The sequence below is a fragment of the Neocloeon triangulifer genome, unplaced genomic scaffold (assembly GCF_031216515.1).
Source record: "Neocloeon triangulifer isolate White Clay Creek 2 clone unplaced genomic scaffold, ASM3121651v1 ptg000012l, whole genome shotgun sequence".
Lineage (NCBI taxonomy): Eukaryota > Metazoa > Arthropoda > Insecta > Ephemeroptera > Baetidae > Neocloeon > Neocloeon triangulifer.
The window spans coordinates 9879280-9901642 of record NW_026775554.1 but is presented as its reverse complement, the minus strand read 5'-3'; the positions used below and the strand labels follow the sequence as shown (position 1 = coordinate 9901642).

Below are 22363 nucleotides of genomic sequence, written 5' to 3'. Positions count from 1 at the left end.
ACTGGGAGAGCGGCTTATCGCGATTTTTGCATTTTGTAGCAAAACTGCTTCTAAAGGCCGCAGAAATTGTGCAAAAAACCGGAATCGCGCGCCGAGTGGATGAGAATAGCAGCAAAGACTAGACACAAAGTTAAAGTGGGAGCTTTGATGTTTTACAATTCTGCAAGCTAGAAGCCTCTTGAGACAGTCTCTTTGTTGAGAATAATAGAAAAAAATGGTGTTTCAAGCCAAGAAGATTGCGAAAGAATATTTTTCCCACAAAACTCTCTTTACAGTAAAATTAATTTTCTTTATATAATTTGAAACGGTTATGGACAAAAATTTATTAAAATGCATCAAATGAATTTATTTACTTTTTATAGAATTTTATTTAAATTCAGGGGCGGTTTGGAGGTTAGCATGGCAGGAATCAATTAAAGCCAAAATTAAGGTCATCGCTTGGGGCCGTATCAGTTGCGCCTGACTTTGTATAACGCATAGATTATTACATACAGCTGCGTGCCGCTGCGTTCGAATTATTAATAATGTTCAAGACTGCGGCAGCTTGACAGCAGTGAGAGAATTATGAGATCAAGTACCATAGTAATTGATCTGCTCTCACGGCAAGTTTTAAATTTTTTTTAATTATTTTGAGTCATAATAATCAACATTTGAATATAAATTTATCCATATTTAATAACCAAATTTAACTGCACAACGTAACTGATTTTAAATCATCTTTGCGCATTCATTCCATATTTGTTAAATTTATAAACAATTTTAAAACTAAATTTACACATAAATACAAAATTATTGTTAGCTTACAAATTTTAAATAAATAACCCAAATATGGAAGAGAAATAAATTCAAGAAATATGAAAAATGTTTGAATTACTTTAAAAAAAAAATTATTTACGGAATCACATAATTTAAAAATTATTTCTTATTACAAAATATAATACAATAAATTTAAAGTTAAGTATTTTGCTAAACTATTGAAAAGTTTCAAGTGGAAAATCGCAATGTTGGCAGGAATGGCAGGATTCGCCCTTTCTATACCACATGCCTTGCGATGCATGATGGAATCAATTTGCTGAAAGGGCGGCGCGCGAAAAAAGAATTATCCATGCCTTTCGCGCGTGCAGATTGAGAGAGGTGTCGGGAGGCGCTTTCAAAAGTCGGACTAGGTAAATTAGGTTTAACATAGATTTAATTAAGTGTTGACACCGCAAAATTACATGCCCCTTCAAAGAGCATGAGATGCAGTCGTGAGGAATAAATTTGGCAGGGCCTGCGCCGCCGAGCCGCCTTTCACTGAAAATTAAATCTGCTGTCTGCCCTGCGTTCAGCCCAAGGATTTCTTTCTCCGCGCGGATTGTCGCTCAAAACATTTTATAAAAGTTGTGCGCCCGTTTTGGAGTCAGAAGTCACTCAATCAACCGGTGCTTCGCAATAAAATAAAGCAGTTTGACGTCGTGTGATATTATTAAAGCACTACTTTGTCTCAATACACTTTCCATAGGCGCGCACAAAAGAACAGAGTATGCGCTCGATACGAAGGCCGCGCCGAAAAGTTCTTTCGAAACTCGAGGGAATTCTTTTCTCTTTCCCTACAAATGATGAGGCTGCACGTTTATTGCTAATAATGTTATTAATTGCGGTGCTTGCAGATAAAGAAAGTACCATTGGATTGGGGGCCGTGAGCAAGATTTATTGTTTTTGACTGCGCGTGTGATTTATTGAATGGAAAACTCAGCCGGAGATTGTTAAATTTATTATTTGCTTCAAAAAGCGGCGAAAGGAGATCTTGTGCTCTTTGGCAATATTTGCAGAAATTAATTTGAGTCGCCCAGATATTTGCATTTTATTATTATTTTAGTCTGCAATTTTATCTGACTATGAAATCTATAAAGGGGAATCGATGACCTGATATATTTTATGCCTGCCTTTTTTCATTAATTCAAAGCAAATTATTTACGCTTGAAAGGAAACGTTCAGAGATTAGTAATATATTTATGTTTTGGCCTGCAGTCGTTTTTTACATATAAAAGTTTCCGCTTCGTTCGAACTGGTGGTCGAATTAAATCAGCCGGCCGTCCGATAAATAAATCTTTTCGTTGGATCTATTAAGCATGGAAATGTCAAAAGTCTCGAATAGGGACAACTATTCACCAACTGATTCGGCAGATTGTATCAGTTTCGCGATCCAACCGTTTTGAAATGACGATGGAGATAAAAGTTTTACAAGTTTTCATAGAAATAATAAAATGAATCTGTTCTTTTTTATGGGAGAATTCGCTCAATAGCTATAGCAGATGTTCATCATGAGCAATATAAATATTCCACCTTAAGTGTAATGAAGTAAATTAACGCACAATTTTTTTTTCTAAATATGTAAATTCGAATTTTTAAAAATTTATTTGTTAAACTTTATTAAATTTGCTCTTTATGCAAAGGAAAGTTCGAAATAATTTTTAACTTATTGTAATTGTTATTGTTGTTTATTCTGGTTTCTTTTTTTCAAATCAATAAAAAAAGGAAAATAAAAATGTTAAAAACAAAACTTAATAATTTAAATTTTATAATAATTTTTTCCTTATAATTTGTTTCATAAATAATTTACTTTGAATTATTTGACTATCTATTTACGCTCTCAACAAGTTTGAACCTGATCGCAAACACATAAATTTCTGCACCAGTCACTAATTATCATCACAGACAGCGCAATGAATAAAAATACTCGTGCATCGACTGATTACTCGAGCGAACAAGCCAACGTTTAATTGATTTATTGCACGCACACGATGGCGAGCGCTCAACATCAAAAGATTGTGTAGCAAGAAATATGCAAATCGCCGCTTCCACGGCGAATATTTTTATAGGCCATAAAGCAGCGTGCGCAAGCTTTGCCTTTTTGCTACACACCTGAATGCGAGGTGTTTCGGTTTAATAACTTGTTGCGCCCGCCAAATGCAGATTAGCATACATACGCAGGCACAAATTGCCTTTGCATCAATAGAAATCGGAAAATTATTCACTCGCCGCTTATCAAAGGAATTTTGTTTTTCGTCTAGCGAGAGAGTTTTTTTCTTTCTTCGAGAGACGAATCGAAAGACCACCCAGAATGAGGCGCAGACAATCGCGAAAGGCAGTGAGCTAATCTCATTGTTCAAAGGTGCACCAGCAGGCATCAATCATGCAAGCATTCGAATTTAACTACCGAAAGAAACAATTGGCCCCGCTAATTGCAAGCGATGTGGGTAATGAGCATTTCGCTCATTGTCAGCGCGGCACTTTCTAAAACTGGATTCGTCCGTCGTATGTTTAAAGCTTTTCAGTCTCAAATTGAAAAAAAAACTCAGGTCAGAACGAAATTGGGAAAATGACGGTTTGCAAATTGCCAAATGCGTGTGTATAATTTTTATATTCATTAGTGCAGAACGAAATAGAAAGTGCTGGACCAATTTTTATTTCATTACGAAGCGTAATTTCTTATTATACTCTCGAATTGGCTGCTCTGTGTAAGGAATTCCAACCATTATGTGCCGAGGCTTGTTGTGTGTAGTGTTTTTTTTAACGACGTTTTATGTGTTGAGGACATTATCTCAGGCAGAGTTAATAAATAATTGCCTAGCCGCCACTTGCAGCAATATTGCCGAGCCCCAAGGCAGGATTTCCATTCCTTAAAGTGGAGCAATTATAAAAAAAGCGCGATAAAATGAAATGTCATGCTAGACTATCAGGTTACTGTAATTTTTCAGCTGTGCGTATAAGATAATTAAGTGATTCAATTCGCTCCAGCTCAAGATGGAAATTGTCAAAGGACGCATGAATAAATTATACACGGTGGTGCTCTTGAATTTTTGCAAGGTCACACATAGATTAAATTCCTAAGCAACAATTTTTTCTACACGAAAAAAAATTTAATCATAAATTTTATCTCATTTACTTCTAACGATGTATGGAAATAAATCTTTCATAATGTTCAGTTTGGTGATAAAAATTCCAAATTTCAAGGGCAAACTTCAAAATATTGAGAAATGTGTAGTTGGAAAAAAATTGAGCACATTTAATCAAAATTAGAAAGCTTAGAAAACTTGAAACAAAATGTAAACAATTTAAAAAAAAATATAAAAAAATATAAAAAAATCGTAAAATGATGTAATTGTTTTACCATTTTTGTATGTTGTACACACTTGTGACTAATAAATATTTGATGAAAAAATCGTAAAATATTTCCACTTGAGCATAAAAATTTAATGCTACAATTTCTGTGGGAATCGAAAATCAAACTCTTTGATCTCCTCTGACCTATATAAAATTTTCTAAATTCTAATTTTTGCTAATACTACCAATGAATGATTTATACCAAACGTATCATTCCATTTTGATCAAGTGTGTTTGCAAATACACGCTACGGGCTTTTGCACTTCAAACAGGTCCCTAAATCAAAGGACAAATTGCGCCTGGCGGAGCAAAATAACAAAACCACAGAAGCCACTGCAGTGCTGCGTGGCCATAAATTATCCACGGCAGCGTAAACTGGCCCAGGGATAATACACGGTCGCCTATCAAGAGGTGTGAAAATTTATATATCAAACCGGCGTGACGTCATTTCGAATAATATAACTCGATCGGACAACACAAGAGACATGCAGACCACTTTCACCCAACAATGGGCTCCCAATTTCGTGAAATACAATCTGTCCAAAGTGGAGAAATAAAATGAGATTCTGGCGAATGCAGCGCTAAGTGCGACGCGGTAATAAAAAGAAATGGTCACCGCATAATAATGTAATGACAGAGAGAGAGGCGAGACTTCAAAAGGGCCGAAAATTCAGCGTGGATTCTTATAAATTACGCCGTCGAGCGAGAAAAGGAAGGGGCCTTGGTTTGATTTGATGATGATGACGGGGGTCTCTCTTAGAAAAGATGATTCCCTAGAGTTTATAATGGAGAAATAATGAGACCACAAAATAACTCTGAAAAGTCTGAAGAGAGGAAAGAGGTGCCCAATGAGAAGTAAATTGCCTTTCCGTCGGTTGACGAACAGGTGCATCAAGTGGAATGCGGTTCTTCTCGCGGTGACAATTAATGTGACAATTGAATCTTGTTTGCCGGCTCGACAAAAGCAGCCAGCTTGCTAGAACTGATTTTATTTTCAACCGCTGCATCTCTTTTATTCTGCTCTCCGACTAAATTCCTCCATCGCACCTTTTTTTCAAAAGGGGGGCCGCCGTAAATTACACGGAAGAGTGTTTTATTTTTATTACACTGACGCCGGCTGCTGCACGCAGGCCGATAATTTATTGCCAATATCACGTCGCGCAGGGCTCACAATTTTGCATTTGTTCCGCTGCCAATCAAACACACTGGCCCAGCAGCAACACAGTCATTTTATATGTATGTTCAAGTCGATCGTTTACAAGTTGTGAGTGGAAATATGAGCCCATAAACGCTAGGTAAGGCACATGCAAAACATGGTTTTGCAGCTCAAAAAGGCACATACCGGTTTTCCAAAGGGGGTAATTTGCGTATACGATCGAGATGAGTATTCAAATTACTTTTAGTGTAGTCGGACAGGAAAATAATTTCCATGATTTCTCACGACTTGCTTCTGCAAACAAAAATTAATTTAATATTTTTCTGCCAGGATAGAAGTTTAAGAAATCATTAATTTATTTATATGGTTGGCTTACTTAATTTAATTATATATTACTTAAAATTTATTCCATTTTTTAAAATTTATCTAAATTTTAAACATTAAATACACTCCATTCAAATTTTCCAGATTATTCAAGGGCTAAAAAAATCAAATAACACTATAGTAAAATATTTAAAATATATGGGAATCATTGAGAGTAGAATTTATTGTTAATCAGATTTGTAAGCATTTAAAGAATTTTTGTTATAAAATATAAATTAAGGAGGTTGTTAGGGACTAATGATAAATTTACAAACGACTTTAATATTATTAATATTATTAAATCTTGGGAATATTGTATATTTTCCAGACCGCAAAAATTGTTAAGTTCAGGAAAAAAATGTTCAATTTTTTTCTCGTAGCAATAATTATGTCTCTCCGCAAAGCAATTTCTCAGGAATGGCGGGATGCACAGAGCAGTGTTTCACATTAGAAGATCAAATGGAGCCAATTAACGTTCATAAACTTCATCATCGTTTGCCCGTGACCACTTGATTTATTCAACATACCAAGGTGGATGTTCCTCTTGAGATGAGAGGTGCTACAAAGTGAAAGAATCAAAGAAATGCATCAGGCAAGCAGCCTTCAAAATTCCAGTTTTCTTTTTCAGTTGTCCCTCTCGTGCGCGTTTTAAAGATCACGATTTTGACCTTGCATTTTTGCATGCCGACGAGACATTCTGAAAAGCAATATTGGCGCTGCGCACAAAGGAGTCGTAATTATCTGGTGGGCCGCGCGAGAAAGATAGAAGCGTAATAAACGCACCGAGAGCTGCTGCTACACGAGATGGCCTGGCACAAGATAATAAAAATAAAGAATCTGGAGCCGGCGCGCGTATTCCCAAGGATTTATTTGGCGCAACAGCATTATTATAAATTGTGTGAAAGGTGGCCACCTGTGGAGCATTAGCACGGCTTGGCCAATTCTGGTCGCAGCCACCAATCTCCAGAGAGTGCATGCACCTGTGTGTACTTTTGCACATTAGCCAGATGAATGAATTGCGCCGACGGCCGCCTCCATATAATGCGAATTCGCTGCTCCTCGTCGGCGTAACAATAATTGGCAGGAATTTTATTACTAACACACATTCGTGCGGCAATTTGCTTCAGCACAATCGGATTCCCTTTTTTATTCGCATCACGCCTTTCTTTTCTCTGCAAAGTCCTGTGGATTTGTGTTGTGGCCAAAAACCGAATATTATTATTCAAATTGTTGGGCAAAACTTCAGAATACAAAAATGATTTTGATGAAAATATTTATTTCGCATCTTGAGGAAATTCAAAGTAATAGTAATGAAATATATTATCTTCTGTTGTTGTTTTTTTAATAACTATTTAAATAATAAAAAATAATTTAATTAATTTTCTGCGTTTTGGAATAACAAATAATATAAATTTAACAAGAAAAGAAAGCTCATAACGTATTTAAAGGTTTAAAAGCATTTCACTGCAGTAGAAAAATTTCATATGGCATTAAGAGTATCTCAGTTTCAGTTATGATTAAAAGTATCATAATATTAAATTCCAAAAGTGATTAAAAAGATTAGATTACATAAAAGTTTATTGATTTGAGCAAATATATACAGTCACCAACATGCGCAAAAATACTACTCAAACAATATTGCTCGTAGAACACGTCAAGTTCATTCCATGCGAAATAAAATTATGTCCGAAAAACTCGAACCGATCGTAAAATACGTTATTAATATCAATATAGTATCATCCAGTCAAAGGCGGATAGTTCCTAGTTAATTTTTACCTTAAAAAAATAATAAAAAATTGAATTAATTTCATTAAATTTGTTTCAATTTGTTTACACAAATACATTTGTTTTATATATTTTTATTTTTTTCAATCGTCTAAGATTTACACCTAACCAAAGAGGAGTTTGGAGGATCAGTCGGCACGAATGAGTGACCGCAGGTCGCTTTTTGGCTTCAACGCCTATAATACCCTTTGTGCCGCTGCTTTTGTGTGTAAGCGCGCACATCTCATCTGGAATAAAGATCTGCGTGCCCATTTTGCTACATGGATATAATGTTGAGCATGAGTCAGGAGGTTGTTCTTTCTTTTCTGCTCTCCAATGTTGCGAGTAATTTGCGAGTAATAATGGTTTCAGAGAGAGCAGCGAATCATGTGTTGTGTTCTCGGCGCTATTCAAAATGCACTGTGCAGTAGCGCTCGTCCGCGTCTGTCCGTCTCTTTTCAACAGCACACATCGTGCAGAACTCCTTTTTCTCATCTGCTTCCTCCTTGTTCATTGCCACGATTGCTACTTGCCGACGCTGCTGGAATGATGGAGACTTCGTGAACCAAGTGTTGGGAAAATTGATTGGCTGACCTTTGCAGAGGCGTATAGACGGCCCTTTGTTTCGCTTTTTGAGTCGTATATAGAAAATGAACAGAAGCGCACCAGAAGGACGTTCAGCCGCTTATTCCGCAGCTGTAAGGCCAGATGCAAATCTTATGACATTAAATGTAAATATGACAATGGGAAAAGGTATTTTACTGCATTTTTATTTAGACTTTTTTGTGAATGGGTCCATCAAAACAATTTTATTTGCCTACGAAATCAGATTGGATCGCCTAAATTGACCATTATTTGCTGAAATTTCAAAGATTTAGAAAGAGAAATTTGCTTAAAAACCAACAGGAACTAAACATTTGGTATTTAGAAATTCGCCAAAGTTTCTCATTTTGCAAAATTGTGAATTGTGGTTAATTGACAATTCAAACCTAAATCACTTTCAATGGATAAAATGATATTTAGTCAATTTAGCATAATTTCTATAGAAACTGAATCAAAATCAGAAACTGAGTCTTATCAGATTAACATCATTTTAAGAAGTTTCATCAATTTCATTTCAAAGAAGTTTAGTAAATTAAATTGAATGTATTTTTTGCTATTTTTATTAATTTTCAATTTTCAATTTACAAAGCAATAATTTTCGGCCTTTCTTACAAACATATATTGCATTTTTTAAGAAAACTGCATTTTAAACTAGAATTTATTTCAAATTGTGATTTTTTTTATTAAAGTTTGCTAAATTTGTACAAGCACAATTTTGTAGAGATTTATAATTTACTCTTCTACTTGGTAGATGCGTTATGAAGCAACAACAACGTTTTCGAGAATAAATTTCAAGGAAGAGCGTTTTCTTGCACACTTGACAAATCTATTACCTGCGAGAGCCGAGGGCAGATTGTCGCGAGATGGACGCGAGTGGCTCGTCCCGTCTGGCAGGAGCCGCAATCTGCGATCGTTCGCATTCTAATTTAATTACAGGTGTGCCATTTCAGAGATCTGCATTTTGATGGTAGCCCGCAACCACGTGTGGTATTATAGTAGAGAGAAACTACTCGGGCACACACAATATCAAACTGCTCCGTCGCTTCCATAAATATTCATGATGATTACATGTTGTGTCATACACACGCACATACAGCACTGCTCTCTTCCCTGCTTTTAAACCATATAGCGCTTTTTTTATCTCTGGGTCATAATTTATATCGGCGCGGCGGACACGGCACATTTTTCGAATACATTACTCACCAGCGCGGCAGAAATCAAACAATTAATACAATGGACTGGATAAACAATGCGCGCAGCCGATTTGCACAAGTCGAGAGCTGCGAGTTAAATTTAATGTTTCCTCCAAAGGTGGGCAGCGGCGTGACCTTTTTGGCTGGGCCGACCTCTGGATGACGACAAATTACCAGGTGCTGTGCTGCCGCTTTCCCAACTTGAAACTTCTATTTAACACTCGCTTGAATGCGGCCGGCAAGAGAGGAGTCTGCGGCTTATACGAGAGAAATAAAAACGTGCATTTTATGTTTTGCATGCGGACCAACCAACGGCACAGAGGCTCGTAATTCTGAGCTTCTGGGGCACAAAGCCACTGGCGAAATAAATGCCAAGAATTCGAAAGTGTTTTAACAGATCAATAAAAAATGCAGTGTGTTTTGACAGAAGAGGAAAAATTCCTAAATATAAAATAAAAATGCAATAAATTGGTTACTTAATTACTTGTTTATGCTATTTTTCTTATATCCGAGTATATTAATAATTTTAATTGATTTTACACCTTAAAATTTTTATGTATATTTTTTGCTTGCTGTAAATGTAATTTAAATTTTGTTGTTTCCCCGGGTTTGTGCATGTGAATGTGCCAAACTTTTAATTCCAGTAATTAATAAAAAAAAATGATTATAATAGTACTGATTTACAGTTCTAATTAAGGAGAGAAGGAATGTAGGCGAAAACTAACTAATAATTTAGTTTATAAAAACGCTATTTAATTTCATTTCAAAGGAAGATTTATTATATAAGTGTCATATAAACCACTTTAAATAAAATTTGAGTAATTCTAGAAAAAAATTTCTAGAGTATTTTTTTTATTGCTGATAGTGAGGAGCAACACACTTCATTGCGTGGTCTCTGCGATTGATGCCTCTCGTTCTCTCCATGGGCGGCACAAAACATTATTTGTATTTGAGATATCCCTGGAGAGCCAGCTGCAATTGAAGCAAAGTGCACTCATGATGATGGGGACAATTATGTCCTATGTGCGTTGGCCGCCTTTTATGGTGTCGAACGCGCAATGAAATTACCCTTTGCGTCAAGCAAACTGCTTTATTGGCCGCTCTGCAGGAATTCTTATTGTATACCGCGCACTACACGCGATTTCAATGAGATGCTGCATCACACACCGTCCATTCACAGAAGGAAATTTTAATTTTTACGTCGACCGTAAACATTTTTCAATTGAAAATCACTTGCTGCCTGTTGTTCAATAACTGGGGAGGACATGTCCATATTTGAATGTGCGTTCGATACGGTGAAAGCAGCGGCTTTTCTCAAGATCTACAAGCTACACTAGAAACAACTAGAAAGATATTAATCACTAAAGACATTAATTAATTTATTTTCCGTAAAACATTAAATTCCATATTTTAATCTTGTAAGACATTGTATCATTAGTCCAAAATTCAAAATACTATAATACTGCATAATATTCAGTAGATTTTGATGTACATTTGAAGGATATTTTAAAAACTTGATAATTACCATCTGTGTATTGTTCAACTATTATTCTAAGATAATTATGAAGTAATAATATACAGTGAAAAAAAAATCGAATATACTTTTGTGCTCTTTTCAGAATTTTAATTATACACAAACCCAAATAAGCTCTACTCTTTGTCAGATTATTCAAACTAACGTCTGAATTTGTGCTCTTATAAGAGTGGTAATTAAATTCACAAGAATGATGAAAAAGAGCCGAAATCAACTTGTCCTTTAAATGTCAGGCGGGCTATAATTTCTGTTTTCATGCACTCGCCTTATTCAACAAATCAACGAAATCATCAGGCGTGTTTTAAAAGAAGAAGAAGAAGTGAAATTGCGTAATTTGACGTACGTCTGTGCCACCCACGCACACATCCAGAGAAAGAAAACTTAACTAATGAACCGCAGCAGTCGGGTTAACGATACAAGATGAAGTTCATTCGAAAGACACGCCGGTAATTTGCCCTTCAAGGTTTATATTTTTCATCGATTTTCACTCGCAGCTCGATAAAGCGAATGAGACACACGGCACATTTATCTCATTTTTCTCTAAAGCAATCATTAATTAGGCACATCAACAAATGCCCGCGACTCGGAATGGAAGAAATGAAAAATTGAAAAACGCTCGCTATCACCGCGCGTTTCGATTTGTGCTTTGATGTGTCATTAGCGCGAATACAAAACTTTGATGGAGCATCGTTCGTTTCAGTCAGTCAGGTAGATTAACTGTCTCACGTTTCAGTCGTGCCGGGGAAAATAATGCAAAGTCATGCGCGGCAAAATCAGTTTCACAGCAATATAATTCTACATTAAAAGATTATATTTTATTTGTACCTCGCAAACGTCTTGGGATTTCCTGCTCTTCAAAATGATATATATTTTTGATGCTTTTTTTCTAAAGTAGAAATATTGCAAGTTGATTTAAAAAATAAATTATTCTTTGTATCTTTTCTGCAGTGGGGACAGTTTATAAATATCAAGTAAAAGTATGAAATATGTCTTGAAACACTTGTTTATATTTTAATTTTTTAGCAGTACTTTTGCATCAGTGTCACAGGTGATTATCCAAGCGTAAAATTTTTAAAAGCTGGGCAGGTTTAGGAGTGAAAAAAAAGCTCACAACTTTGCGGCACTTTCTTCTTCGGCGAGCGGCGATGTCACATTTTTCCATGAGTGATGGTGCCCCTCTCGCCATTCGTTTTGCCCATTATTTATGAGCAATAATTACTCAATAATTAGAAAATGCCAAGCCCAGCAAATGCCGCAGTAAAGATACAAGTTTTACTGTCACACACACAAACACCGTCGGAGGTGACGATGGGTGAAGGTTGCGGCAAAATTTGATAGCCAGGGTTCAATGTGAACACCGCTCGCTCTAAAAGCTGCCTTTTGATGAGCACCACACCTGTGTGCAATCGAACCCTGCGTAATGGGCATTGCAAAACTTGCAATAAATGTAGTGATGAGTTGAGTCTTGGAAAATTTCTATCGTAAATGTTTTTAATTTAAATCATTCATTTAATAACAACTTTGATAATTTAATTCCCCTCCCCTCCCAAAAAAACTTTCTGAAAAAAATGAGTAATTTTTTCCTCTTTTCACGTTTTGTGGTTTTTTTAACATTTTTTTTTTAATTATATAATTGTACGATCTATCTCAAAATGGGAAGACATTGCCTAATGGCCCATTTGAAAATAATAATAAGTTTTATCTTTTTCAAAACAATTAAAATTCAATTTATAATAAAACCGTTGAAAACAAATTATGAGACTATATATGAAGTTAGCGCAGGTCACCTTTTACTAATTATTTAAATGTTACAGTCGTGCCGTAACAATTAAACGAGCTATATTTTATGTGTTGCCTGGTTGGTGCTGTTGAAAGAGACAATTAAAATGCAGCGCGCAGCTGGATAAGGATTGTTATAAATTGATACTGTGATGCGGTGCAAGCAAAACAAATACGAGGTGACGTGCAGCCATATGGAGGTATAAAATTACCCATAATTCACTCTGGTGATGCATGTACCTATTCTCGCATACTTCACGGTGTGATTATTTGTTGCAATCTTTCTTTATGAAAAACAACACTAAATCATATGGCAACGCAATTAGTTGCGATGCAAATAAAATCTTCTTATTGAAATTTTTCTGGTTAAGAAAGAAAAAATAAATGAAATAAATTCATCTCATAATTGACTGCTGATTCTTTTCCCGGCTCAGTTCACCTTCAGACGTGATTGTCGCACCTGAATATTAATAAGGGCGTCAAAATGATTTATAAGCCACTTGTCAATGCAAGAGAAAATTGAAGTGTATCCAGCAATGTACATAAATTTATATGATAAGAATATTAAAAAGGGTTCCAAGCTATTTAGCGCCTAAGGCAGCTGCTCTCGTCGTCATTGCTGAGGATGCTTAAAAAAATAATTTTTTCATCATTTTTCATAACATTATTTAAAAAATCCATTCTGTGAAATTATACTATTGCTGTAAAGTTTATTAGAAACAAATTCAATTAAATGGGTCATTAAATTACTATGATCTGATTCGTTTGCTCCACGTCAGGATTCATCACCTTCAATTCTTTATCATCATCATCATCAGCACAGTTGATTTTAGGCTTTATGTGCTTTGTTTTATAGCAAAAGATAAATCGCGTGTAGCGGAATTTTCAGCGATCAATACATATTTATAGGAAAAGTGGCGAGGCCGCCGCTTTTGATGAATAGTCACGCCGTCGGCCAAAAACTCTTATACGATTTTAAATTTGCTGGGGCGAAGAGCGCCTTTATTTTATTTATGGTATCACCGCGGCGAGCGCGGATTGTTGCTAATCTTCGGCGGCGATCAGAAATCCGCATCGCGCAGGCAGCCATACGTGCATGGTATCGCAGCACCATCGGCACTCACTTATTGTGCACGGCTCGAATCATGCGCGCCGAGTGATTTATTCGCAGATTTATTGATATCTCATACTTTATTGTGTGTGTATTGCGCCTTTGGATAGGCAAGAGCGCGCTAAAAGAAAAATTATATTTATTTATTTATTCAATCGCGAATGAGAAAACAAATCACTGCCGCGCACCGACATACACAGCAGTGAATTGAGCAATGCAAAAAAATCATGCAAATCGCACGCATACGCATATATGTATGATCATTGCGCATAACCCACTTCATCGACGGCTCCGACATTCCAAATCAGGAAAAGTGAATTTCTCGCTCTCTCACAGTCAATTAAGTGGCTGTGACCTTAACGGGCGATTTCAGAAGTACTTGCACATTTAAATGCCAAGCTGTTTTTCACCCAATATCAGAGCACGTAAAATGTGCAATTTGAACGCCATTAAAATTGACTTGAATCGATTAAAAAAAAACTTTTGCATAGCATTTAAGCTCTAAAATCAGTCTAGATTTAGAGTCTAAGAAAAAATTTGAGTAATATAAACAAATTATTATTGTGTTTTTTTTTTGTCCACATTGTAAGAAAACATTCGATTGTTAAATTCAATTATTTTAAAAAAGGATTTAGTATTAAAGTATCTTAGGTAGTGCACATCGAATGGCTTTTAAAACCAGACTTTAAGTCACTTGAAATGAATGGTCGCTAAAATATATATTAAAAAATTGTAAATACAGGCTTGACTTAAAATAAATTTTGTTTCGATGCTGGTGAAAATATATAAAAAAAATAATAATGACTAAATAATATATATATAATTATAATATTTAAATGAAAATAAGAATGATGAAGTTTCAATTAAGAAGAAGAAATATTATACTTATTATTAAATATTAATTTGTAAGTTTTTTAAAAAGTTGCACAATATTTTTACTTAGAAACTTCTATGTTGTAAATAATTAATTTCTACTTATTTAACACTTGAACACATTTTTTAAGTTAAAAAATTTCTATTCATCAACTTTTAATTAAAAAAATTTTCTGGATAAAAGATCAATAAACTTATTTGAAGATTGAGCAGTTCATCCCTCAACAGCCCTCATTTGAAATTTATGTTTTGTTGAAATCGCACCAAACTAATTTCAATGCAAATAAATTATCAGTTTTTGTAAAATGAATTTGCATGCATTAATGGAAAACAAACAGTTCCTGTTTGTCCAACGAATGGGCAAAAGGGTTTAACCCCAGCATTTACGACGCACGGGTGTGTCGCGGAGTGAAATTAATTTAAAAGCAAAATTACAACTCTCTGCATATTGTTCCAGGAACTTGGTCGAGCCCGAAGGCGAACCTGCTGCACCGGCAAACGGCGGCGGGCCCGGCAGCAGCAACGGCGACACTCCATTATGTGCAAATGTGGTCGGACTGTCAGCGGGACAAAGGAAACTCTGCCAGCTTTACCTGGACCACATGCCGTGGGTGGGTCGCGGGGCCAGGGCCGGAATCGCAGAGTGCCAGTGGCAATTCCGGGACCGCCGCTGGAACTGCTCCACTTTCCAGGACTCGTCGGTCATGGGCCCTGTCCTCGATATAGGTAAGCAAGAATAATATAATAGGTACAAAAAAATGCACTTCAAATTCAAATGCAATGAAATTGAAAAAACTTATTTCCTCAAATGGAAAATAAAAACATGTGTTTAATGGAATAAATGAAGATTTAATTAATTTCAGTGCTATTCTTTGATTTTTGTTTTTAAAAACAACTAGTAAAATTAGTCTTTTAAGAATAAAGAATGTCAAAATCATTTCAATGTTATTTATTGCCCATTTTAAGTAAAAGAGGATTTTTTTAATAAATGAAGATCAAATTAGTTAATTGTTGTTTGTTAAATTGTTACTCACATTAAATTTTTTTAAGCAATTTGTTTGAGAAAATTTTATAATGTTATTATTTGAAATATTTTGGTTTTAACTCGTCCTTATGATTATTATAATACCAGTTGAAACAAATCAAAAATTTAATTTAATTTTTTTTTAATTCTGCTAATTATCAAAATAAATTTAATCAACAGTTAAAATGTTTAAAAAAAAGGAATTTATTAAAGTTGTAAATTTATTCCCTTTCAAGGAAGATTTTGTAAGAAAATTTCCAATTTCGAATCTGACACTACTCTGTGAAGTTATCCCTCTCCTGAGAGAATTTTCGCACCTTGAGTGGAAAGAAGAACGCCCGCAGTTGTTCCCAGGTGGCATAAATCAAGCGCTTTCGCACAATAGAGTGCACCTTTTGCCGCGGCGTGTGTGTGTTGAAATCAATTCATGGCCCATAATCCGCTGATTAATGGCCGCACCGTTCGTGTTTTGTTCCATTTCGGCCGGGGCGCAATTAACACAGCTTCCCTTCTAACAATTAACATTTAGGACGAAATAAATCTCGAGACACACGCCATAAATTACACTTACTTTCCGACGGGCGTACCGCGCTTGGAATTTATATGCAAATTCCGCTGACAAATATATATTATATTCTAATGCGTCAAAATACCTTGATAAATATTTATAAATAATTGGATTACCGCCGCAGAAGGGAGGGGAGGATCTTCCTCCCAAACAACCGGATAATGACGGTGTTTTTCGAAATAAATCACTGCTAGGACTGACGTCTCAATGCACGCACCGGCGCCGCCGCCGCCGAAAATTGTTAAATTCCCTCGACGGCGTGAAGCGTCTGAAAATTCGAAAGTAGCTGGTGGGAGTCGATTCGGACCCTGCAACCACCCACAAACTGTCAGGACAATTTGTTGGAGTCCATTACACAATGACCGCGCGTCACTGTTAATGTCCAGATTAAATTTTACAGCGCGGGTGACAGCAGCTTTTCAAAACAAATAATCGCCTTCTCTATAAACAGGCCGCACGCGAAGGTGGAAAACCTCAGCCCAAAGAAGTCGCCGGACACCAGAACGCAATTAATCACGCTCTGGCTGATACGAAGCAAAGTGCTTTCGGAGCAAAAGTATTTTTTCATAAATTTATTATAATATGATCGGTGGGGCCGGAATTGTTTTGGTTTCATTTTATCTCTCCGAGTAGCCCCGAAGCGGTTATGGAAAAAGGTCGTGGCGCTTTTATGACACTTCATCATCCGCCCAGGCTGCTTATTTAATTAGAAAATGGACATTCGATTGATTGATTGAGCCGAGGGGCCATTCGGCGGCTGCGCCTCCTTCGTTATGCTAATTGAGGGATGCATAGTAATTAAGTCGCTGCCAAGATCATTGTTTTCTGGCACCCACTTACAAAATTCTTGCATACAAAATCACTGCATCTCCCCTAGACCAATTCCTAATTTGAAACCAATACCATGACAATGTGATAAACGTTTCTTCTAATATTATTTTTTATTATGAACAAATAAATTGAATTCCAAAAACAGATTCCAAACTTTAAACTCTTATGGCAAATTTTTCCGTTTTAATATTTAAAATTTAAATTCAATTAAAAATTGATTTTATGAATTGAATTCATAACAATTAAAGTCATTACATTATAAAAAAAATTTAGGAGTTCGCTGATCTGGAAGATTAATTGAAGAGCCAAGAAAGAATCTCGTGCAAAATTGTTATAAAATGTTTGCTATTTGTGACTCCTTTAAAATTTATTTTAATTTCCAAAAAGAGGTGTACCAATGCCAATAAATATGAGCCTGTGTCAATTTTAAAATATATGATTATGTCTGGATTGCATGTGAAAGAACGTCTTAATTAAAACGAACACGAAAAGGCATAGACGTGAAAGCTTTCCCATTTCCTCTTCTTACATGTTCGGTGAAGATGAGGCTCGTTTCTGGTTTCAGACCCACGGAAAATAATAAACTACCCTGTCGGTTGCCGGCGCTCAAAGTGAAATTTATGGAGGCGGTTGTTGCTTCTCTCAGGCGATATGGCAAGGAACAAATTCCGCCTGTAAACAGATCAAAATCTGGCCAAACCAGCCTAATTTCTCGAGGACCAGTTTAACGAAACTCTCTCATTATAATTTGCCGGCGCGAGTGTCCCGCATATTAATATTTTACATTGATACAGATCTGTTTGGGCTGAAAACACAACAAATTTCTCAACTTTCCGATGGTGGTCCCTTGACAGATCAATTTACTACGAAAAATTTTGACACATTTTGACTTATTGCCCACAACACGCGCAAGATAATAATCTGCGAGCTAATTAAAATTCAAATGCAGCGTCCATAAATCATTCGGACCGGCCGGGAGTCTTTTAATTTAATTTCACACGATGCTGAGGGCCTGCCAAGCGGTAGTTTGTTTGTCTTTCAATTGTACGAGGGACGTACTAAAATTTCACAACAAAATACTTTGAAATAAATTTAAAAACATTAAATGTCCAATTAAAATTTTAAATTAAATCAGAACTAATATATATAATTTGTCCATCTTTCTCAGCCTATGCTCTTTTTTTAGTTAAATATGTTTTAAATTTATATTAAATTTCTTCTTTGTCTGCCCTGTGCAGAGTGTGGTCCGTCCATGAATCACAACTCGGGCACTTTCCTCCTCTGCTACCAGCACTCATTAAAGTATTGACACCTCATTATTTGAGCGAAAACGGTGAGTTAATTGACTGCGCGCCCGCCGACGCAAACTCAACCGTAAAATTAAACGAGTGTTTGTATTTCGTTAAAGCCTGACGTTTTTACTGCCAACAAAGAGGCCTCTTCCTTCACAAGCATTTTAATGATGGTAAATATTTCTTATTGTCACTCGGCTGAAAAATAAAGCAACCATGAAAACTGGGGACGTGCCAAAATGCATTATTTCTATCGGGAGGACAACAAATTAATTTTCATTTTGGATGAAATTTAGTTCAGAGCAAAATATTTCTTAAAAATTTCAAAAATTTTGTAAATAATTAATTTAATTTCCAATGAAAAAATTATTTAATGGCAAAAAAAAACATTTATTTTTTTGGTACAATATGAAATGATTGGAACTAAAACTATATTAAATTGGAAAAAAGGGGTTTCAATTAAACTAAATAAATTTTAATGTGCAGGTTTGTAAAATTATTATAATCAAACCTAAAAAGAAAGTTTGGTGCTTATTTTTAATTTATTTGTGATTTTTTTTAACTGCGCTTTTTTAAATGTAAAGTTTGATTATAGAAGAAGGAAAAAGCAACGGAAAAAACCTTTCCAAAAGATTAAGCCATTCAGCTGCAAATTACAGTTTGACTGGAAACCTGATTTTTCTATAATAATTGACCGATTCGATCCTTGAGATTTTCACGCGCACTGTTATTATGGCCAATAATGTGGCGCGCATTCCGCCTCATAATAATCACACGTATCGCCACTCTTTTACTTAATTACATAAACACAATAAACGCGCACGGGAACCCAATGTACAAAATATATCTCTTCTCAAATTCAGCGTCCCATCGCAAATGATGATGATGGGAGTTTCTTGTCCCCTTTTTGCTGCCGAACTTGAAAGTGACCGATTTGCGGAGCGAAACTCATGCCAAAGACCACCCAAGCAAGCAAATTTCGCACCCGAGGTTCACACCCAGTGTAAAAAATAATGCCCATCATTACTTTAATAAAAAGCACAAAAACGCGTCGATAGTAATTTTATTTTTTGTTCATATAATGACGACCAATTTTGAATAAATTACACGAGGAAAGTTGGATTTTCGCTTTTAATGAGAAGGAAAATTCGTTTCAGCGAGCAGAGAAGCGGCCTTCACGCACGCCGTGGGCGCAGCCGGAGTGGTGCACTCGGTGGCCAGGGCCTGCAGGGACGGCTCCCTTTCCTCTTGTGGATGCTCCAGGGCCAGGAGACCGAGAGACCTGAGGAGGGACTGGATTTGGGGAGGCTGCGGGGACAACCTGGAATATGGATACAAGTAAGTATTCAAAAAATAAAATATATAAATTTAATCAAAATTAAATAATATTCAATTATTATTTATTTACACAATGTTAGTAAGCAACAAATTTAATTTACATGGAATTTGATGAAACTCTAAGTAAAATTTGATGAAATTTAAAATTTAAAAAAAAATCTATTTAAATGCATTAATTTATGAAATAAAAATAGTATTTTCCTTTTTTTAACTCATGAATCCTCATTATTCTGCACATGAACATTAAGATGACATGTGCTGCTTTATAATATTCCATACGCACTCAAAAATTTGCGGCCCTCTTTCTTCCAAAATTATCCCACCGTATCTCAATATTTCTGAGATAGCGTTTTGACCGCAACCTTGCGAGAGAGTTCCGCAATGCAGTTTTAATTTTCGCACCTGCGAAACAAGACTCTCGATCCCGGCGGGCAAAGGGTTAATCGCACGCGATGTGTTTCTTTCTGTCTGGCAGGTTCACGCAAGGATTCGTGGACGTGCGGGAGCGCGAGAAGACCCACAAGCGAGGCACCAGGGAGCAGGGCCGCCAACTGATGAACCTGCACAACAACGAGGCCGGCCGCAGAGTGAGTAGAATTATTATTTGGTGACCTTTCACATGTCATTTCGTGCATGACCGCCTCTTTCGTCGAAACGACCAAAATACTTTTCAATTTTTCACTCGACGACCGCGGTGCGCAGAGCAGCGTGAAATTGGAGCGTCACGAAATTCTCTGATGCTCACCGACTGCGCCTTTTGGAAAATTAACTACAGTGCCGCATCCACCACAGAATCTGATTTAATTTTGTCTCTTAATTGCGTTTTGTTGGCTACATTTTATACCCTAAAAGGACTTTTAAAAAATCTTTCAAGATTCCGGGACATAATTTTTTTGTTTTAAATTATAGCGAGCAAAAAACGATTTCAATCTAGAAATCGAAGGTAAAAGAAAAACTTTGCATCTTAAAATTTTTTACAATAACATTTGCTCAGGCATAGCTGTAATTAATAATATTGCCCCCTTATTGCCGCCACTAATTTCCCCGATTGGAATTTTTCAATATTGATTTATCAAGGCAAATAATTTTTCTCCATCTATTGTAAATTTTATTCCATAGTTTTATCATGACCATCTTCAATCAACCAAATGTTGCAAATTTGGTGGTTTCAACAGTTAAACTGAGTTAAATATTCATTTCTCCTCTGGGTGACAAAACATAAGAGATGCAACCTGCATCACATGTCTGTTAACATATAACATAAAACTTACTCAGGTACTTCTTTTGGTTCGTAAGATAATTTAGATAATTTTTATGGACTGTATATTTTATATTATTTGAGTCACTTTTTAAGCACGCATATTTTTGGAACAATCAAGGGAAAATTCAATTGCTTCTAACATGGTAAAATGATTAGATAGCAAACAAAGAAAACGATAATATACATTTAGTAATATGGTCCCATTCAAGCTTCTACATCGCATGAAAAGCCAACGACCTCTGATCTGATTGTGAGAAAATTGTGACGCCTATCTAAAAACAAAAAATTTGAAATGCACCCTTATATAGGGCAAATATTACAGATTAATAGATTATTCAATAACTTAACAACCATGATAAGTTACCAAATATGCAGATGCTGAAATTTATTTTTCCTATTTGAAAATTTATGAAAATAGTCTTTTAATTATGTTGTATTAATATGAGAATTAAAGATTTTGGCAAATAATCAAACACATCAGATTGAAAAAAGAAAATTTTTCGTTCTTTGAAAAAATAAATCTTTCTTTGCATTGAATTTAAGCCTTATTACCACACAATGTAAATGGCACGAGAGGGAAACCATTAGCGGATAAATGCAATGTCAGGCAGAATGTTCGGCTGTCAACGAAGCTTCAAATTCATCTGCTCTTCTTTGGCCGTTTGCGAAAATCGGCTCAATCCGCTGGATTTGCGTCAAGCATGAATAATTTAGCCGTGCATAAAGCAACTCTGAGCCGCGTCAAATATTTGCGTTTCGTCGGTTTTGTTTTATAATCCCTCTCGTGTCGATTCGGACGATGGATGGTTGGCAGACTCGGAATTATTCGGCCCAGCGAGTTAGCTCATCAGCGATATTGCTGTACAAATATTAAGGCACTGCTAATTAATACATTTAATCCGCGCGCACACTATTCGCTCGCAGACGAGCAAACAGCGAACCATGCATTGCAGTCCCCAGAGAGTTTTCTCCGCCGCCGAGCGTTTATATAATTCAGCTCGTTTGGATAAGAGCCATAGCAGGTGGATGAACCGCACAAACCTTTTTGCGCGCTTAGTCGGATTAATTGGTGTGCGGCCGCAGTTGAGGGATGCGTTTTTGCGTCTAATTGATTTTGACCGCGCGCGTGAGTCAGATTCGAAACCGACGCGTCTGGGCGGCGGCTGTCGGCAAGTTCAGGGACGTGGAAAATTGCTGCGGTTATTCATCAATTGAACAAATTCCTGTTTAAAATCATTTTATTTAATAATCATATAAACGTATTATTGAGTTTGCTGTATCAAAAAATCTATTATGCTTTTTGTTTTAGTTTTTAATATTAATTTTCAAGGATGCAAAAAATCAGGTAAATTAAATTAATTCAATTATAAATATATCAATCACCAAAAAAGAAAAGAAGGCTATTTAAAAATTTGATGTAGAGCAAAAGTTTTATTGATTGAAATTAATTTTTTTGTTAATTTTGGAACATTACAACTCGTAAATTACCACCCCACATTCAAAACCCTATCGTGTGTTTTGGAGTTT

General features: G+C 35.9%; 1 protein-coding gene across 2 annotated transcripts in view; it reads left to right on the top strand.

The window, feature by feature from the left end:
• LOC132197192 (protein Wnt-5a-like) overlaps positions 1-22363 on the top strand; it is a 103947-nt gene that overhangs the window by 74978 nt on the left and 6606 nt on the right. For both annotated transcript variants that reach the window (XM_059620305.1, XM_059620304.1), the window contains exons 3-5: positions 14980-15248; positions 19395-19575; positions 20051-20162. In XM_059620305.1, the coding sequence (XP_059476288.1) occupies positions 14980-15248; positions 19395-19575; positions 20051-20162 (562 nt within the window). The remainder of the gene's footprint in view (positions 1-14979; positions 15249-19394; positions 19576-20050; positions 20163-22363) is intronic.